Source organism: Pteropus vampyrus, unplaced genomic scaffold (genome assembly GCF_000151845.1).
Source record: "Pteropus vampyrus isolate Shadow unplaced genomic scaffold, Pvam_2.0 Scaffold66, whole genome shotgun sequence".
Taxonomy (NCBI): Eukaryota; Metazoa; Chordata; class Mammalia; order Chiroptera; family Pteropodidae; genus Pteropus; species Pteropus vampyrus.
Genome location: NW_011888847.1, coordinates 5,615,782 through 5,635,074, shown reverse-complemented (window position 1 = coordinate 5,635,074; position 19,293 = coordinate 5,615,782). Strand labels below are relative to the sequence as shown.

At 33.0% G+C, this 19,293-nt stretch overlaps 1 protein-coding gene across 3 annotated transcripts in view; it reads left to right on the top strand.

Moving 5' to 3' along the window:
• Positions 1–19,293, top strand: part of MTA3 (metastasis associated 1 family member 3) — a 135,017-nt gene that overhangs the window by 42,098 nt on the left and 73,626 nt on the right. For all 3 annotated transcript variants that reach the window (XM_023531307.1, XM_011361354.2, XM_011361352.1), the window contains exons 4-5: positions 1,013–1,139; positions 17,579–17,642. In XM_023531307.1, the coding sequence (XP_023387075.1) occupies positions 1,013–1,139; positions 17,579–17,642 (191 nt within the window). The remainder of the gene's footprint in view (positions 1–1,012; positions 1,140–17,578; positions 17,643–19,293) is intronic.

Sequence of the window (19,293 nt, the reverse complement as noted above, 5' to 3'; positions counted from 1 at the left end):
ATCTCTTCCATCCCTTCCTTCTAACCCTGCTACCTGAAGGCAATAACTGTTTTGTTCACTGCTTGTCTTCAACACCTTGAATAGTGCCTGTTTAAATACCTAATAACTCTTGGTTAAGTGAATGAAAGTTTGTCCTTACTCTATTTTCAGACTTGATAAATAGTTTACTATGCAATTACAGGTTGAACACCATTTTTTTTCTTGGATGGCATTGCTCTACCATCAAAGCATAGTGTTGCTATTCACATGTGATTCCACCCTAGTCTAAATCTTTTGTATGTGATCTTCGTTTCCTTCCTGTAAATTTTTGTGATCTTCTCATGTTAGCACTTAATTATGCTGAGAATTCAATCTGGATACTCATCTCGCTCAGTAAGAGGAAATTTTATTGAATCATTTCTATGACAGGTCTTCCCTCACCTCCAAAAAGAAGTAAAGAAATCTGTTTTTTCTGTCATTTCTTTCTGGATGTTGTACTTTCAGCCCTTTCTTTCCTTTTGTTTTGTTTTTTTTTTTAGCTTTCACCCCACTCCTCTTTCTCACAGTACTTGGTATCTTTGGGATAAGTCAGTCACGTCCTGTGCCTGTCTTCTCCATTTCGTTCTTCTGTATGCATACAGATTGTCACTGCCTTATCTTGGCTAAGTATGTACTTTTTTTTTTTTTCACATCTGCTAAAACTTTTTTTTTTAGGGGTTGAAAATCTTCCATTATTGCTTCATTTTTTATTGTCATTGAAATGTTGATACATTTTAATTGCCACTTTTGTGTGGTTTTATGGAGGAAGAGAAGATATATATATATGTTTCATCTGCCATTTTTAAACTGGTCTTCCTCTTTAAGACCTGGTAACTTAATTTTATGGTTGTAATTTAAATGAGAAGCTAAATATATAAATTTAAAATGAATTAGTATGAAGAAAATATTAAATGAAGGGTTGATTTGCTCTATCTTAATATCCAGATAGATAATATGCTTTTAATAATGAACTCTTTGAATTTTATTTGTGTAGAAGAAATTGAGGAAGAATCTGAAACTACTGTTGAGGCCGACTTGACTGATAAACAGAAACATCAGTTGAAACATAGGGAACTCTTTTTGTCACGTCAATATGAATCTCTGCCTGCAACACATATCAGGTAAGAACTTTCTAGAAGTTGGTTTGAAGTACTCAGTAATATTGAACAATTAAAAAAAACCCAAAACAACCTTCTTTGAGGCATTTTCCAAACTCTCGTCATGATCTTGCTTAAATTAATTTACTAAACTGCTTCATAATGCAATCTTATCTTGGAATTTCATGGTGTGTATTAACATATTAAAGCCTCAAAAATGTTCTGCAGTAATCATTTTAGCTTTATTTTAATACAGACTTTCCTAGTTTATCTGGGTATCTATAGCATCCTGCAGAACAGGGTCCAGCAGACCAATTTGGGGAATGCTGGTCTTCCCTGATTCCTAGAACATTAGAGTCATTAGAATCCAAGAACTAGGACCCAAGATCTGGTTCCCAGGAAGGTGACTCTTGACTGTCTAGAATATATGGCCTTTTCTTTTGAGGACTTCTGTGATGAAAACTTTACATTTTTTTATTATTCCCTTATTATTACTCCCTTATCTGCTCTGTGCAATAATGAGATGTAAAGGTGAAAAAATTGAGTGCCTGTTTTGTAGTTTGGGGAGTTGTGGAGGAATGATGGTTGTCTTTTATGATCTGCTGGTAGCGGTAAAATTTAAGCATAATCACAGTTAAACTGTTTCTCAGTGCCTTCTGTAATAGGTGCATCTTGGAGGTGTAACAAAATGTTTGAACTCAAAAGACAGACAGTTACTGATCTCAGAGTCAGGAAAACTTCAGAATGAGTTGGCATTTACTCAGCCTTTGAGAGACTGTGGGGCATGTTTCAGTTAGAGGGAACAAGTGAGCATAGATATGTGCAGGGAGCAGCAGCACGTGGCCACAGCGATGGATGGGAGAGAATGCAGTGCTTTTGTCTCCTCAGGTTAAAGAAATTCTTTCAACTCTTGTTCACAGTCTTTATTTCTTTTATTCAGCTCTCCACTAGTCATAATTATCTTTAAAACTGTTAATATATGGAAATAAAATATATTAACTGTTTTATTTCAATAATTGCCCCTTTTCTTTAGCCCCCGGTGTTAGTATTGAAATCGAAGTCTGCCATTTTGCGCTCAGACAGGTTTGGAGACTTCCTAAAGCTCTGATTTGGTTCTCGTATGTCCCCCAGGCCCTCCACCTCTACTCTAACTCCAAGCACCTTTGTGCATACTTCTCTTTTCAAAGTAGACATAGAGATTTTCTAAGGCAGGAAATGTATGACAGAGGTAACTGTAGTTCCTTTTTCTCCAGATATTTTCAAAACTGTCTTGATTCCCCTCAATGGTTTATATCATATCATTGCTTTATTTTGTTCTTTTTTTTTATTTTTTATTTTTTTAGGGGACTCTATGTTTAGATTGGCTAGAAATTAGTATATTCTGTGTGAATTAGGTCCTTTGCTGGAAAAGATAATCAGGCCAGATAATTGGGGAATGGTCATTTTATCTACAATAGGGGTATTTAAGGAATTACGGAAGAAAATTTTTGCTCAAAGAGATGGAACATGAAAACATTTTATAATTTTCTTAAAGATATATGTAACTAATAAATGTTAAAGAGCCGTATACATTTATTATTTAATTGGAAGAAGCTAGAATATACTAAAGATTCATTTTAAGCTCGAGAAGTTATGTGGCCAGTTCTAAGAATCTTGCCAGAACGAGAATCTGACAAATGGTTTTTAAAATGTATCAAAAAAAAAAATGAAAGTATATTTTTAATTTACCCTCCTGATAGCTTAGAATCTGTTTACAAGTAATGTTGGTTTTCTTTAACAGATTGCTTGGAATGGAAAACTGGAGATGTGTTGTTCATCTTCTGTAAAGACTTAGAGAGTATATTGAAATATAATTATCAAGGCACCCCTGTGTTGAACACAGAAATTGCATAGTATACATGATCAGTCACTGTTGAACACATTTCTTGAGTATATTCTAGATTAGGTAGTTTACTAAGTGCTTGATATAAGTGTAAAACAAAGTTCCTAGCTTGTAAATTCAAAGAGTTTACCATGTGGCAATTCTTTTGAATTATGATGAAGAGATGCCTTAGACATTTGGGGCTTCCCTCCTCCCTCCCCGCCCCAAGTTGAGAGGGAATAGTGTGGAGGCACATAGTCTCATCTGTGGCTCTCATTTTTAAATAGCTGAATGGGGTTAGGGGCAGTCTCTGGCCAAAGCATGGAGCCGTGCTAACCAGCCTTCGTGCTGATGTAGAACAAGTGCACGTTGGAGTGATTTTGACATTTTGCTAATGTTGAAATCATGCCCTATCTATTTCTGCTATAACAGGAGAAAATTACTGAAGCCCCATTGTTCTTTGGCAGCAAAGAGGGGTAATTTGGTGAATACTGGCTTTTTATTCTCAAGGACATTATCAAGTGCCCAGAATTTCCTTGTGCTATATGGAACATAGGAGGCATTCCTGAGGTCTTTTGTAGTTTGTGAGCTATAATACTCACTGGGTGCTATGAGTTTTTCAAAGTGGCAGCGGGGCAACTCTTAGTTTCTTCTGATTCTGCTGGAAGAGAGCGAACAGGCCCGGGACTGTTCTGGGTAGAGTTAGTGGTTCACCGTCTTATTTGTGAGGTAGATAGGACTTTAGCAACGAGAATGCCTTTGGAACATTTTTTGGGGGGGAAAGAGGAGAGTCACAATGCCTTAGGTCATTAGTAATAGATTATATGCTGCATACACTATAAAGTACTGTGAAATTTATTGTTATGCCAGCTGCTATACTTGTTATATGTGTATGCAGTACTTTATTCGTCTTATATATGGCCCATGTTTATTGAACTCGGATCTTAAAAATTCTAACATTTATCGAACCTTTAGGATAGGTGCTATTCCAGTTGCTTTATGTGTATCTTATTCTCACAATGACTTTATGAAGTAGGTCTTGTTATAACCTGCATTTTACAGATGAGGAGACTGAAGAACAAAAAGGTTAAGTAACTTGTCAGACTTACAGCTTTTAAATGGCAGATTCAGAAATTGAACCCAGACTGCCTGGCTGCAGACATACAGTTTTATGGTATATACACCACTGTGTTAATAGCGTCAAGAGAAAGAAAGCTGTTAAGTACCTTGTCAAATAGGTAGGCTCTTTGATTTTCTATTTTATCACATAATTTTTCTGTTTAGATGCTCAAGTCAAATGGGCAGAACTAAATTAAAAACTGAGTTAAGTGTATAAACTATACGATTATACTAAAAGATGATGTTATAATGCTAGATATATAGTAGCAACTGGGAGGTATTTACTTGACTGGGTGCCTAAGTTTATGGATGTGTCTTATATATGTTCCATTGTCAGTTTTTCCACATCTTGAATGCACAAAGCCTGGCTTTTTAGAAGCTGCTAATTACTGCATTGTTTGTATAATGATTAATTCCTCTTCCCAGCCCTGGTGCAGCTACTTAGTCATATTTAAAAAGAGCCAATCCTTTCCTGCTGGCTAACCTTGGGATCTAGATCACAGCCTTTGAAGTTATGCTTCAGTGTGTCTTAAAAGCATTTACTTAGATACTTCTTGATTATTGGCCTCAATTTGTCTTAACAGTGAGGGCTTTTGAAATGATGATTTGCTCTAGGAGCTGTCTTGTTATGTATGAGTAGTGGTAAAGAAACTGTTATAACCATGCTGGTAGACATGGCCTTTTTCAGAGCATCGCTGGTGAAGATCCTGTCTACCTCATTGCTTAACCTTGAATATGCTTTTTAAAAAGGCCAGAGGAGCCATTCTGGAACCTATAGATATTAGTGCATATAGTGTTCAAGCAGTCTCTTCACGGCAGAATGCTTTAGAGAACGCCTACATTCTTTTCCTTTTATATAGTTTTAGGTTAGGATTCCGGAATAAAAACATCATCATAATTGCCATTATTGCTCTGTAGAGGACTAGTTATAACCACAATTTGTAGTGAACATGTCTTGGTTTAAATGATGCCATGTTGCTTCTAACATAGTCTCCTCATCTCCAAAATGAGGAGCTTTTTTAATTTAGTTGAAAAAGTATCTTGAGCAGTTGGTATAAATCTTGGGGCTTACGTATACTTTGTTTAGATTGTTCTAATCAGATATTGTCTTAGAGTTCAAGATTCTTAAAGGTCAGTATCTTTCTTTCCCTTTTACCTACCCACTGTGGAACATAGTAAACAATAGCCAGTCAGAATTTGAAGCTTGCAGTTTTCATTTAATTTAATTTTTGCTCTTTAAAGAAAAATAAATGCTATCAACAGATAATAGAATAATGTCTTCCCGATTACTCCTGATCTTAAATGAAATTTTAGTTCATGTGCCTTTCTCTTTTATGAGAATTAAAGATTGGATATATAAAATCACAAGTTGCTCAGGACTCTGAAGGAGAGTGACTTACTCTTGATAAAGCTTTTATTTGAAGGGCTAGGCACAGGATAGGAAGCCTTTTTTTTTTTTTTTTTTTTTGTATATACATTTTCACCAAACAAAATGAATTTATAAGCGTATATAGCAACCATGAAAAAGTGAGAAATAGAAAAGTTCCTAGCCAACCAGTGTCATTTGGGGGATGGAATACAATATTTCTTAATACCCAGTGCTGGTGAAGATAGGGAATAGGTAACTCTTCTATATTCAAGTGTTAGGATAATCAGAAAAATCCGATTGTAATGTGTGCATATCTTCTGACCCAGCAAGTCTGCTTTTTGGATTTTATCTAACAGAAATTCTCATGCAACTTTGTAGAAATATAATTACTGATGTTTATTGCAGAATTATTTATTTTTTAGTTAATGATTTTTTGCGAATAAGGTGATTTTCATTAATAAGCATATTTCTGCATCACAAATATAGCTAGGAACTTGGTATTTAATGGATTTCAGAATTGTTTTAATATTAAAGTGCAAGCAACTTCTGTTTTTATGCTTTTTTGTATTTCTATTTTTTCTGAAATGAAAACATATTAGATATATAATGGGAAAAAGTGATATTTTAAAATTTGGACATTAAGAGAGGGAAAATGTCATTTTGTGTTCATTTAATCCCCATCCTAGCCTGACAACGTGACTGGTCCTGATGAAGACAGAATAAATGGAAATTTACTGGAAACCCCTCATTATATTATACTCTCTTCCCCATTAGTAGTGAAGTAGTTACGTGGACTACTATTACCATTTGATAACAGACCTGTTTCTAATTTAGGGGTACATTTTTCAAATATTTTTATTGCAAAATGATAAATTTCTTTCAAGAATTACTGTCAGTTTCTATTTCCATCACAGTATGTTATGAATTTGCCATTTTGCTGTTCTCGCATCATTACTACATAATAAAATTTTAAAATAAACTCATTATTTGTTTTCTGATAATGAAAGAACTATAATTTATTGTTGAAATGTGGAAAATACAGAAAAAGACTTTGGCATGCGTGCATGCACGCACACACACGTGCACGCGCTCTTGTAATTCCTTCACCCAGCAGCACTAACATTTTGGCGTATGATGCATTTTCTTTTCTAATCTTATATGTGTTTGTTGGATTTTGGCCGCACGTTGCTAGAATTTACTTGGAATGGCAGAGGAGCTACATTACTTGTGTGTAGCTTCCTCCGTTGTTAAGTAGTGCTCATTCTTCTGCGTCACTATTGTTATCTTTGCTCTTTCTAGGTTGGTTGGTTTGTTTTTAAATATGTGAGAAATATGGTTGGGAAATGAATGATGGAGCAGCAGAAGGGGAGGACAGTTAAATTAAGAAAGAGCGCATGCAAAAATTAATCCATGTGTTAAAGATTTCTTAAGATCGTGAAGATATTCTATGGTTTCTTGAAGTTTTACTGTTTCACCTTCTGTATTTAAGTTTGTTGTATGTATGTGGTATGAAGAGAGGGGTCAGTTAGGAAATTAAGTTTAAATATTTATATCATCAAAAACATCAAATACCTAGGAATAAATCTAAAGAAAAATTTGTAAAAAAGGGGAAAGGGGAAGATGTGCAGAAACTCTACATAGAAACTACAAAGTATTGCTGAAGGAATTAAAGATGAGTAAATGCAGGGGTAGTAAATAAGTAAATGCATAGACAGTATGTCAGTTTTTCCCAAATTGATCCAAAGATTCAAATACAGTTCCAAAGAAAAGCTCAGCAGGGTGTGTGTGTGTGTGTGCGCGTGCGCGCGTGCGTGTGTGTGTGTAAATTGAGAAACTACAAAATTTATGGGAATAGAAAGGATCAAGAACAGTGAAAACAAGGCATTTTCAAAGCATCGTTTGGGTACTCCTGGGAGTCCCCCGAGACCCTTTAAGGGCTTTGTGAGATCAAAACTATTTTCATAACATTAAGGTGTTATTTGCCTTTTCCCTGCGTTGGTTTTGCAAAAGCAAAAAGCATATGCAAAAGCAATGGTGGATAAACTGCTGGCACCTTAGTTCCAATCAAGGCAGTGGCACGAGACCGTGCTATAGTTTTCACTGTATTCTTCACTTATATTCATTTGCAATGAAAAAACAAAAACAAGTTTCACTGAAGAATGTTCTTGATAAAACACTAAAATTTATTGATTTTAATAAATCTTGATCTTTTATGTCTTTTTAAAATTTTTATTTAATTTTTAATTATTTCTTACATGTCTTTTTTAAAAAAATTAAGAGAAAGTTTACACAACATCAAAAATCCACACAATACCTTTTTCTTTTATTTAAAAAAAAGTTATTTATTATGGTACAGGGTACAATTCAGTGGCATTCAGTACATTAATTTTGTGCACCTGTCACCTCTACCTTGTTTCAAGAGATTATACATCTTTTTAATGTTCTGTGTGAAGAAATAGGAAGTATGCATAAATTACTTCTGCTGTATATGAAAGTGAGATGGTCATTTCGGGAAAAAACACCCAAATTTATGGTATTGTTTGAAATGTAAGCTGAACTAGCTGCGTTCTTCACAGAACATCATTTTTACTTGAAATAAGCACTGAAAGACACTTCTTATTTAGACATGAGTATTTCGTGGATGTCTTTTAAAAAAGAAGTGGACTTGTTAACTCAGGTGAAAATCTAGTCTGTTAAGCCAGACATTGAAGAGATTCGCAAAAATGTAAAGTAATTTGACTGTTCACATTAATTTTTTTGTTTTAGAAATATAGTAATTATTTGTAATGTTTTTCCTAATATGTAATGTTTATTTTTATTTTACATTAATTAGTAAGTGTTAAAATTTTTCTCAATTTTAATTTCTAACATGGTAAATATTGACAGGTAAAACCCACAAACACAAAAGTTCTTTGAGATCCTCAAATTTAGGAATGTAAAGAGATCTTGAAACTAAAACGTTTGAAAACCACTGACAAAATCAGTCTTAAACAACAAAAATGTTAGAGGCTTTTATCATTAGATATTAAGACACTTGTATAGTTACAATAATTAAAGTAGGGTGATAATAATAAGTAGATTGAGAAATAAATTAGTGGAACAGAATAGAAAAGCCAGAATGGACCCACATATATAACGCAACTTGATATTTGATGACAGTACTGCTGCAATGTAGTGGGGAAGGGTGATCTTTTTGGGAAATGGTGCCAAGTAAGTTGGGTGGCCATAGGGGAAAATAAATGAAGACTTCCCCCACCGCTTTTTGTTTTCTTTTTCCTCCCTGGCTATTTTTTGTTGACAAAGTGAGAGGTTTGTTTCTTAATGTTTGGATTTTACTGATTTTATTTCTGTGGTGTCCTTTACCAGGTCCCTCTCTCCCTTGTATTTCTCATGAATTAATTGGTCATTAGATAGAGAGGATGTGGTTCAGTTTTCTTACTTCCTCCCTCCCTTCCTTCAGAGAAGAGGGAGGTACAAGAGACAAAAACTTTTTCATAGGTGGTATATATATCAGGTATATAATATTTCTTTTCTTAATGTCACTAACATTTAACAGTTATTGCCTAGGAATCTATTAAATCATAGTTGTTAGAGAGTGTTGATATTCTAATTAACTGTTCCTTCATATACTAGTTGGAAGAATTCTGTTTTTTGGTTTTGATTCTTAATTTTAGGGGTTTTTTTTTTGTATCATAATGACATTGGTTAATGAAATTCAGTAAGTTTCAAGTGTACAATTCAACAGTAAGGCACTGCCCATAGTTACATTTTTTCTTTCACCACATATTTGACCCTTTTTACTCCATCTACCTCTCCCACCCCCCACTTTCTGGTAATCACTAGTCTATTGTCCATGTCCATGAGTTTCTGTTTGTTTGTCCTGTTTATTTGTTGCTTTTAGATTTATATCCGACATATAAGTGATATCATGTGGTTTTCAACTTTTTCTGTTTGGCTTATTTCGCTTAGCTTGATTTTCTCAACATCCATCCCTGGTGTCGAACTAAAAAGCTTTTGCACAGCAAAGGAAATTTTATATATTAATGTATAATATTTTATACATTATATTTTAATGTTTTATATTTTAATGTATAATATCTTACAGCAGAGGTCCTCAACTTTATTAGACTCAACCTCTTAATACTTCTTTATTCTGAAATGAAATTCATAGATAATTTTATTACTGCACATGTTATGCATAATTTGGCTTGCTACTGAATTTTGGGTTGAAAATAATTTTCCCTCTAAATATAAAGGGATTACTCATTGTCCTCACACATCTATTGTCATTGAACTGTAGTTTTATATCACATGGATTCTCCATACTTTGCATATTACCTGTTTTTTTCCTCTCAAATTTTCTTAGAAATCGCTTATTCTTTGTATCCTGAAATTCAAGTGATACCGCAGTGGTGAGATTATTTGGTAGACCGTTTTAAATACCTGTCTTCCTTTATTGCCAGGAAAGTTTTTCCTAATATTTCTTTCATGTTTTTTCTCTTTCTAGTATTTCTATTGCTTGTATGTTAGATCTCCTGGATTTATTGCCTACTGTCCTTTTTATATTTTACGTTTTTGGTTCTGAGCTAAATCTTTGACTTTTATCTTCCAGCCCACTTAGTGACATTTTAATTTTGCCAATCATAATTCAAAATTTCAGGAGCTCTTTTTTGTCTCTTGAATGTTATTTTTCAGCACATGCTATTTTTCTTATGAATGCAGTAAGTATCCTCACAAATCTTTTTACGAATTCTAATTTGTATTTTCAAAGTTCCCTTTTGTTGCTTAAATCACTCCTGTTTCCTCCAGGTTCAGTTTTTGATCTTTGATTTATTTTATTTTATTTTTTTTTGTACTCGTCTTTTGCGTTGTTGTCTTTTCTCAAATATTAGATGATTCATAGCTGTCTGTTCTTACTTAAAATCAAGGGAATAATAGCAAGGCCAACCAGAAGCTCCCTTTATGTGGGCAGACTTTGCTGGTAGGCTTCCTGTAAGAATGTGGAGCTGGCTATTCTAGGTCCTATTCTTACTGGAATTTCTTTGGGTCTCTGCTAGGTAAATCAGTTCTGTTCCCTAGTATCAGTTCTCTTTATGAATATTTCGGGCTTCATTTCTTAATTATTTTATCTAAGTGTATTAGCTAAAACCACCAATGCCCTGTTTAATAGTAATGTATGTAGTGGGCATTTGTGCCTTTTTCTTAATCTTAGTGGTTAAATGAAATGCTTATCCTGAACTTTGGTTTACATTGCTCAGTCTCTTAATCTGTCTTTGTCTTCCATAATTTTTTGGTAATTTTTCATATATTGATGGTCTCCACCTTATAGTAATTTTAGGTTCTTTTGTTTCTAATTCTCATGCTATCATTTTAAAGAGATCCTAGGAAAGAGGAAATAAACACATGGGCTTTGCCTGTCATTTAATTCATTATTATTCTGTCGAGACTAAAAATATTATCTTTATTCTGTTGAGACTAAAAATATTATCTTACCTCCTCACCATTGGAATGCTTTAAACTTCTTTCAATTAGGTCACTGAATAAAAATACATTACAATGTTGGGATCTGTCTCTGAAATGGAGTTATCAAACTAATTTGGAAGTGCTGTATTAACTCTCATAAATTATTTAACATTGAAAAAAAATTTCCATCCATTTTCAAAAGCCATAATTTGAAAAAATTTTTGATTCATGTTTTACCTAAAGCAATTAATATTTAGAGGTAGACTTATTCTTTAGATGGTCATACATATCAGAAACTAATAAATGAACAGAAAATGCCTAACTATAAGCAGAGGTTTTTTTAATCAAAAAATGTTCCAAAGACTGCAAAGCTATAGTTCGTAGGTGGGAGTTGATGGGAATAGATTGCCGAAGTGAGTTTATTGTGAATTATGGTGTACCTGGTTTGGGTGAATACTTGGAGTAACCTGGGATCCAAAAGCAGTGGATGGTAGAGCAGTCCTTTTTGTTGTCTGGATCACAGAAAACTGATTAGCCCCTTCTCTTTTTAAAAATTTAAACACTTTTGGGAGATATGTAGTATATTGACATGGGTTCAGAAATCAAATATGGGTTATACAATAAAATGTCTCACTTCTGTACAGTCTTCCAGCCCATTAATGTTTCTAGAATCTTATTTTTATAGAACAAAATTCAACTGAGTAAATTCGAAGATGTAGTTGGCCTTATTAAATGATTTATGAGTTGGGCAGTATCCATTCTGGCAAACAGAAGGGAGCTTTGAGGGGCTTTACAAAATAGAAGGTTTTTATAGGCAGAAGGAGGGTGGGACAAGGAGGTTAAAAATGCATTATTTCAGGCAAGGTCACCTTGCCTTAGAGCAGGGGTCCCCAACCCCTAGGTACCAGTCAGTAGTAGCCTATTAAGAACCAAGCTGCACAGCAGGAGGTGATTGGTGTGAGCTAACAGTTTTGTCTATATTTGTTCCCCAGCACTAGTATCACCACCTCAGTTCCACCTCAGATCATCAGGCATTAGATTCCCATGGGAGCACTGATCTCTGGTGCCAAAAAGGTTGTGGACCACTGCCTTAGAAGAAGGCAGGGGATTTTATTAGGATTACTTCATTAGTGTTGATCAAGAAATTCTAGACTGATTGGTTTAAAATTCTCCTAAGATAGACAGAACCTGCAGTTAGTTAGGTATTAGGTATTAAGCCTTGGTGGAGTTTATCACAAGTGACTCCATTTTGGGTCTTTTGTTTCTTTTTAACATTTTGTATACTTCCAGAAGCTATATACTATACTATTTCATGTATGTATATGTGTTTGTATCTGTAAGTAAATTGTGGAGTAAATATGACACTTTTATGTTGTGCTTTTTAAATGAAACATCTTGGACATAGCTCCATATCAGATCATAAAGATCTGTCTCATTCTTTTCTATGGCTGTTTTATATTTCTAATTTATTTAATCCTGATTGATGGATATTTGGTTCATTTTATTCTTTTGCTGTGAAAATTAATACTGTAAAGTAAACTTGCATGGGTCCTTTCACACATGTGTGATTGTGAGGATATGTACAAAGTAAATTAAACCAAGTGAAATAGATGAAAATGTCCTAATTATGCTTTCTGTATTTTGTATTTCTTCCTTCATATTTCTGTGTTGATCAAAGCAAGGAGATTCAAATGAAAGGATTTATAATTTGTAAATTTAATTTATGATTTGTCTGTTGAGAACTTTTTTGTTATCTTCAGAGAAAACAATTTTAAAAGACAATTTTAAAAAAGATAGTAATGCTAACTTTTAAGTATGTAATAAAATAGTACTCAAGTTGAATTTAGTAGTCTCTAGTTGACTATTAATGTTAAAAAACTTATTTGTAATCAAATCTTTTTAAAAAATTCTAATAAAGGCAGTTTTCTTGGTTTTTGTAAACAAAATTTGAATTAGCCAAAAGGGCACTACTGCTGACTATAAATAGAGCTACTTAAGTGAATTTAACATATAGAAGTTAATTACTCAGTGTGCTCTAGGTTTATAAGATTGCTAGTAGGAGAATTAGAGAAAAAATACAGTAAGTGGAGAAAAATCATATTACAGTTTAACATTTTAAAGTCTACATGTTTAGCACACTTTTTCTTGAAATGTATTTATAAGTTTTCCTTTGAAATGATCAGTTCATCCCTATCAAATTGACATATTTCCTTCTCCAACTCAAATCACAATGCAGAAGAGCTCTAGGCTAGATGAACGTATATCCTACATATTGTCCCGAGTACTGGTGTTCCACTTGATTGTGGGAATGCCTGAGATTTTCCTGGTAATCAAAACAATTTGTTTGTCATCCTGTTCTTGAGAATAGGAACCTCCTAATACTTCCTGCCTTTTGGATATTTCAGTTTCTCCTAGCTATAAAAGGGAAAAGTGGCACCAAGAAAAAGATTTTTTTCCCCTCTCGAATTAATCTTTGACAGTTTTTTTTCATATTTGTTATCAAATCTCCGGAATCATGGATTAAAGTCTTGTTCTTTTGGTACTCTCCACATGCCATAGACATAATGATCTTTCCAAAACACTGCTTGTCATTTTTCTTCACAAAATCTACATTAAGCCCGAACTTCTCTTCTTGGCTTTTCATTCCTCCACCTTACCTACTAAAACAGGTATTCCAGTTTTTTGGGGGGAGGAGGGGGTTGGAGTGAGGGGGGACTCTTCTTTTAATTTTTACTTCTTAATATCTATTAAAGCAATATTAACAGGAAATATATCTTTGAATAGAATGTTTAAAGGTTTCCAGATTCCTTTCTCTTCTTTGTTCTCCTTTTTATAATTCAAAGAATCATAAAATCATGTTCTTTCAATTACATAGGCAGTCCTTAAATGTTTGTTACTAAGCTATAGTTAAGAAAACCATGGTTCAACAACTCTATAATGTAACACAGTGGTTTTTATCCAGGGGCAGTGTTGTCTCCTGGGGCACAACATTTGGCAAAGTCTGGACAGTTTGGGTAGTCACCACTAGGTGTGTAGAGGCCAGAAATGCTACTAAACATCCTACGTGTCCAGAACAGCCCCCACAGCAAAGAATTATCTGGCTCCAAATGTTAATAAGGCCAAGGTTGAGAAAACCGGACATAGAGTCATCATAAATCATCCTTGCCCCCTTAGTATGTATTGTATTCACACAAATTTGTGCACTTTATCTAATTAGGATCCCTCCTTTTACTTTAAATTTTATTTAAAAAAAAAATATATATATATGTATATGTATAGCTGTCTAATAATACTGAGCAATCATATGCTTAGTTTCCCTTCTGCAGTCATTTTCAACTTCTCTGACAGTGGCTTCTGCGTGTTTACCGTTTTTATACTGCTGCTATTAATTTTTCAATTTTAGAAATCTCTTCACTTTCTCTTCTCTTCCCTGTTTCCAGTATATCACAACTTTTAACTTAATAATCAGTCTTTGTATTTTATGAACATGTAAATATTCCCTCACATAATCTTCTCGTACCATCTTTTGTTTTTCTTGGAGTATAATGATTGTTTTGCCTTTTCTTTTCGATTAGTCATCTAAAATGTAAAGAAACTTTTAGTCCTTGATTATCTGAAAATGTTTTTCACAGTTGGCTGGAGATTTGTTTAGGCATATAGTTCTGGTTTGGAAATAATTTCCTTCAGAATTTTGAATCTTTTGTCCTATCTTACAGTGTTGCTGTTGAGAGTTGTAATTTTCTGAAAGCATTTTGGGTCTCTGAACTTCATTTTTTTTTTTTTTGAATTTCGTTGTTCATTGTATTCAGTGGATGAAATGCTGTATAAAACTATTTGTTGAATTTCCAGTCACAGAACCTAACATGGTTTTTATATGAAAAAATCTTCAGAATCTAGAGCAAATATAAGACTCATAAGGCCAATGAGAAAAATGCCTTTTTTTGATGAAAAAATAATGTCTTTCTTTGAACAAGGACAGTGTAAAGTCAGAGTCTGCATCTGTAGCGCTGGCATTCCAAATTCAGTGAGCCTAAGGATCACCTAGTGGTGCTTGTCAAACATGTGGATTCTTTTATCCTTCACACAAGATACTTGGATTCAATCAGTCTGGTGTAGCACTAAGAAATTTGCATTTTTCCAAATAGGGATGGTGGTCCTGAACCATTTTACAAGCTGCAGTTGTGTGAAACTGCAGGCAGTGTGGAAAGGGATGCTAATTTAAACTTTCTCTTTTCTTGCTAATACGAATTGGTAACATCTTTAGATAAAATAAATATATAACCTGTATGTACGTTTTTACATATGGTTTTTGAGTCTATGAGATTATGCTGGACATCGTGTTAAGCAAATAAGCTGATCAGCACCTGCCATTAAACATGGGACTGTGTTGTGTTGTAATTATTTATTCATGTCTCTGTCCCAGCATCCAGCACAGTCTTTGAAACAGTATATTTTTAAGAACTTTTTGAATGATCTGTAGAAAAGCAGAATGAATAATTATATCAGCCTGGAATGATCTTTCTTTGTATTTGGTCTTTGACATGTTTTAAATCATCATGTTTGGGTATCTTATTAGGATTAAGGTATTGCGGAAGAGAATAATTAGGATCATTGCTTAGGATTCAGCATAAATCAATCAGGTTATCTTTATTCAGAGTTTGATAATAGTTTCTTTGTTTGGGGTTAGCTTAAAATTTATTGTGTGTGTTTATCTCTGAGCTAGCATTTGTTTGGCATTAAGGAAGACAACACTTTAAATCTCTTTAAAACTATTTTTTATCAACAACTCTGGGCATGTGGTTCATGTGTTAATTACATATTTATATTAACTTCATAAAATAATCCTGACTCAGCCTCCTACCTTGTTAGCTGTTAGCTGTTTATATGTATGTATATATGTATGTATGTATGTATGTGTGTGCGTGTGTATATATATATATGTATATATGTATGGAAATTTTAAGTTTTGGATTTTTATTTCTAATTTGAGAAGAACTACAATATAGCTACCATAAAGATAATTTAAAAACTAAAATTCCCTATTATCCTTTCATCTTTCCATAAAACCTGTATTCTCAAAAATAATTTATATTTTAGATTGGCTAGCATATCCTATTGATTTTTTTTAATCATGTGCCTCTAAAACAGTATAACTAGTGTTTTCTTATCTCCTAATATAATTATGAACATAATAGTTTAATGATTCAGCTTAAATTCTCGTCATTTCAGACAATATAGAGACTTTAAGTTTGCTATATTGTTTATATGAATTTTCAGCGTCTGTTAACCCTTAAAATTCAAGTGACTATTAAAGAAAGTGATATCTATGTTTTGGGGTGTGGCCCTGGCTGTTTATTAAGTGGTATCTATTAAAATAACATTTAGCAACTTTTGCTCCGCCCTTTAGAAAAACTCTAGTAACATATATGAATAAAATATATTATAAAAACAAAACCTTTGTAACTCTTGGTAACCTAAATAGAGATTTGACAGGATAATAGAGAAATACCACATGTTCTCAGAGAAATTTTTGAAGTGACATTAACGTAAGGTGATTTTCTGAGAGGAAATTTTTTTTTTTTAAGGAAATTTTATTTTTAATTTAAGGAAAAAAGCATTGCAAAATGTTGAGAGAACTGTAATTTTTTTCCTTTGAATTGTTTTTCACTGATAATTCAGCAGCAACTGCTCTTTTAGCTTTCTATTTAATGTATACGTGATGTGTTTGTTTTGCTTGGTATTTTGTGGGAAACAGTAATGAGCTTTGTTTAGAAAATCAGATGATGTTATGACATTTAGAAAATATTCTGTGAGCTGTGACCAATATTTATAACTCGAACAATCCAACAAAATTCTTCTGTCAAATTTGTAGCTGTATTCAATCTTCAAGCTAGTGAGGATCATTTTAAAAGTGCTTTTAATAAATACTTCTACCTGGGTAACCTTAATTTTTCTTAAGCCTAGGGAAGCCTTTTTTTTTGTATAGACAGTCATTTTCAAACTCACGCCTAGGGCTTAGGATCAAAGGTAAATGCCATCAGACTTCAAGGTCTGTGAGCTTGTAGATTTTCAGTTTGCCCCTTGCTCTGCAGAAGTTCCTTGTGTTTAAATTTTAACTAGTCTTTGAAGCAATTTCGATAAAGGTAAGTTAGTTAATCTGATATGAATGTGTATTATTTTTTGGTTCTCATATGCAGTGGCTACTTTAAAAATCTGAAGATTATTTTAGGCACTGGTTTTCATAGTTTGCATAATGTCTCTGTATGAAAAATATAAAATCACCTCGTATTTATTCTTTGTAGACTCGGAAACTGTCTTAATCTGAAAGTTTCATCGTACTCTTTTTTTTTCCTTGAATAATTAGAAAATACCTATAAAGTGTTTTATGTTATAAAGGTTTACTTCCTCACACCATTCCTTCCACAGATTAACCTCCCAAAAAACATCTACAAAGACAGGTAAGTTTTAGGATTACAATACCAGGATAGTAAAGCCAGCCTAAGTATATATACATTTATATATATTCCTAACTGCCATTTGGTTTCTTAATACTTTACATTTTAAATGTTCCTTATTTTGTATATGTCATCACTGTGAAGGTGAAGTAGCCTTTCTGACATTTATTTGTTCACTCTTCCCCTCTTTCAACAGGGGAAAATGCAGTGTTGCCCTTCTCAATGAGACAGAGTCAGTATTGTCATATCTTGATAAAGAGGTAATTCATAATTATACTTGTTTTTTGTTTTTCTCCTTTATTTCACATGAAGCCCATACCTTTAAATTTATTTCTTGTACCAAATTATTGCACCACAATAGCAGTATTATAGTAAAAGTATAGTGACTGGAATGCATTTGGGTAATTTGATTTTTATTGTTAACTGCAATAAGAGTTGGCAAAAACTCTTGTGTCTGTCTCTCTTTTTTCAGTTGATAATGAAAGGCTTTATAAAGTATAGCACATGATTTAGTTGATAGTAGAAGAAATATTTTTGGCTTTTTGAAAAAGTTGCTTTACTGTACTTTGTCCTCTTCCCCATTTCTTTTTGTTTTTGTTGTTGTTTTTAAATAAATAGCTTCTTTTTCAGACTCTTTCCAGATGAGAATTTACCATTGGTGGTCTGCTTTCTTTCCTGGAACCCTAATAAACTTTGTCAAGTAAAAATCTTTCTGGAAACTTCAACAAGAAACATTTTTAACATTTTAACATTTTTTTAGCAAGTTGAATTAGAGCATGTGCTTCAGTGAAGGAGGAAATTCTTACAAACAATGTTTTATGTTATGTACAGTTTTATGTGACTTAATAACATTTGTATTATGGAAAAATGTTTTACTGCTGATGATGTTTCAGTATTTAACCTTTATAGTTTCGTGGTATTTTTATTTCCCCAATTCTTTATTTTTTATATATATGTATTTTAAAGAATTAAAAGGACATTTTTTATCATAAGTATTGTCCTCTGATCTCAAATGAAGAAAACATAACCAAAAAGATAAATAAAAATATGTAAAACTACTATATATTAGAAACTCTAATAAAGAAAACTAAAAGGAAATAAATATTCAAGGCAGAAAAAAGGCTCATAGTCTTTATGAAACTTATGCTTTTGAAATTTAGAAAAGAGGTTTGTAGGGTTTGTTTATCAGAATGGTCAGTAATAATATAGATAATGATAATGCTCAGAAATTAGCAGTAATTCACAGAAGCAGAAATTAGCATTAGTTCACAGTGGATTTTATTGGGGTATTTGGCTGTTGAGAGTGGAATTTTTTTGAAAAGTGATAAATTTTGCCTTCTGCTTTGTTAGCAGTTTATATATGCTAAGGACTATTAGTAGGTGAAAATTGGTAAAGGTTTTGAGGATTTTTTTTCTCTATACTTGGTTTTTTTCATCACTTAGTCCTTTATCAATCTTTGTGATAGGAACCGCCCCCTGGCAGTGTATTTAAGGAAACTTTTTTTGGGGAGGGTGGGCAGAAAGCAATTTAGGAAAAACTTATTATATTTATATTCTTTATTCAATTTGAAAAATACTTTTGTGATTGAGATTTACTACTTTATCCATTATAAGATTGTTCTTGAAAAACTGGCATATTCGAAGATGGTAACTCAAAGGGCAACTTTCTAATCATCATTTTTTACTTTGTAACTCTCTGCGTTCTTGAAAATGACTGAATAAATATCTCTTAGAACACTTTTTTCCTCCTTTTTTTTTTTTACAACTTCTATTTTAACTAAAAACATTTTGAATATTTTCCCATATCTGTACATATAAATCTAAGGAGTCTAAGCAACCAACGTACGTGGCCCTAAATAATAATTTCATTTCATTTTACAGTAAAATATGGCAAAATCTTGTTTTTGTGGA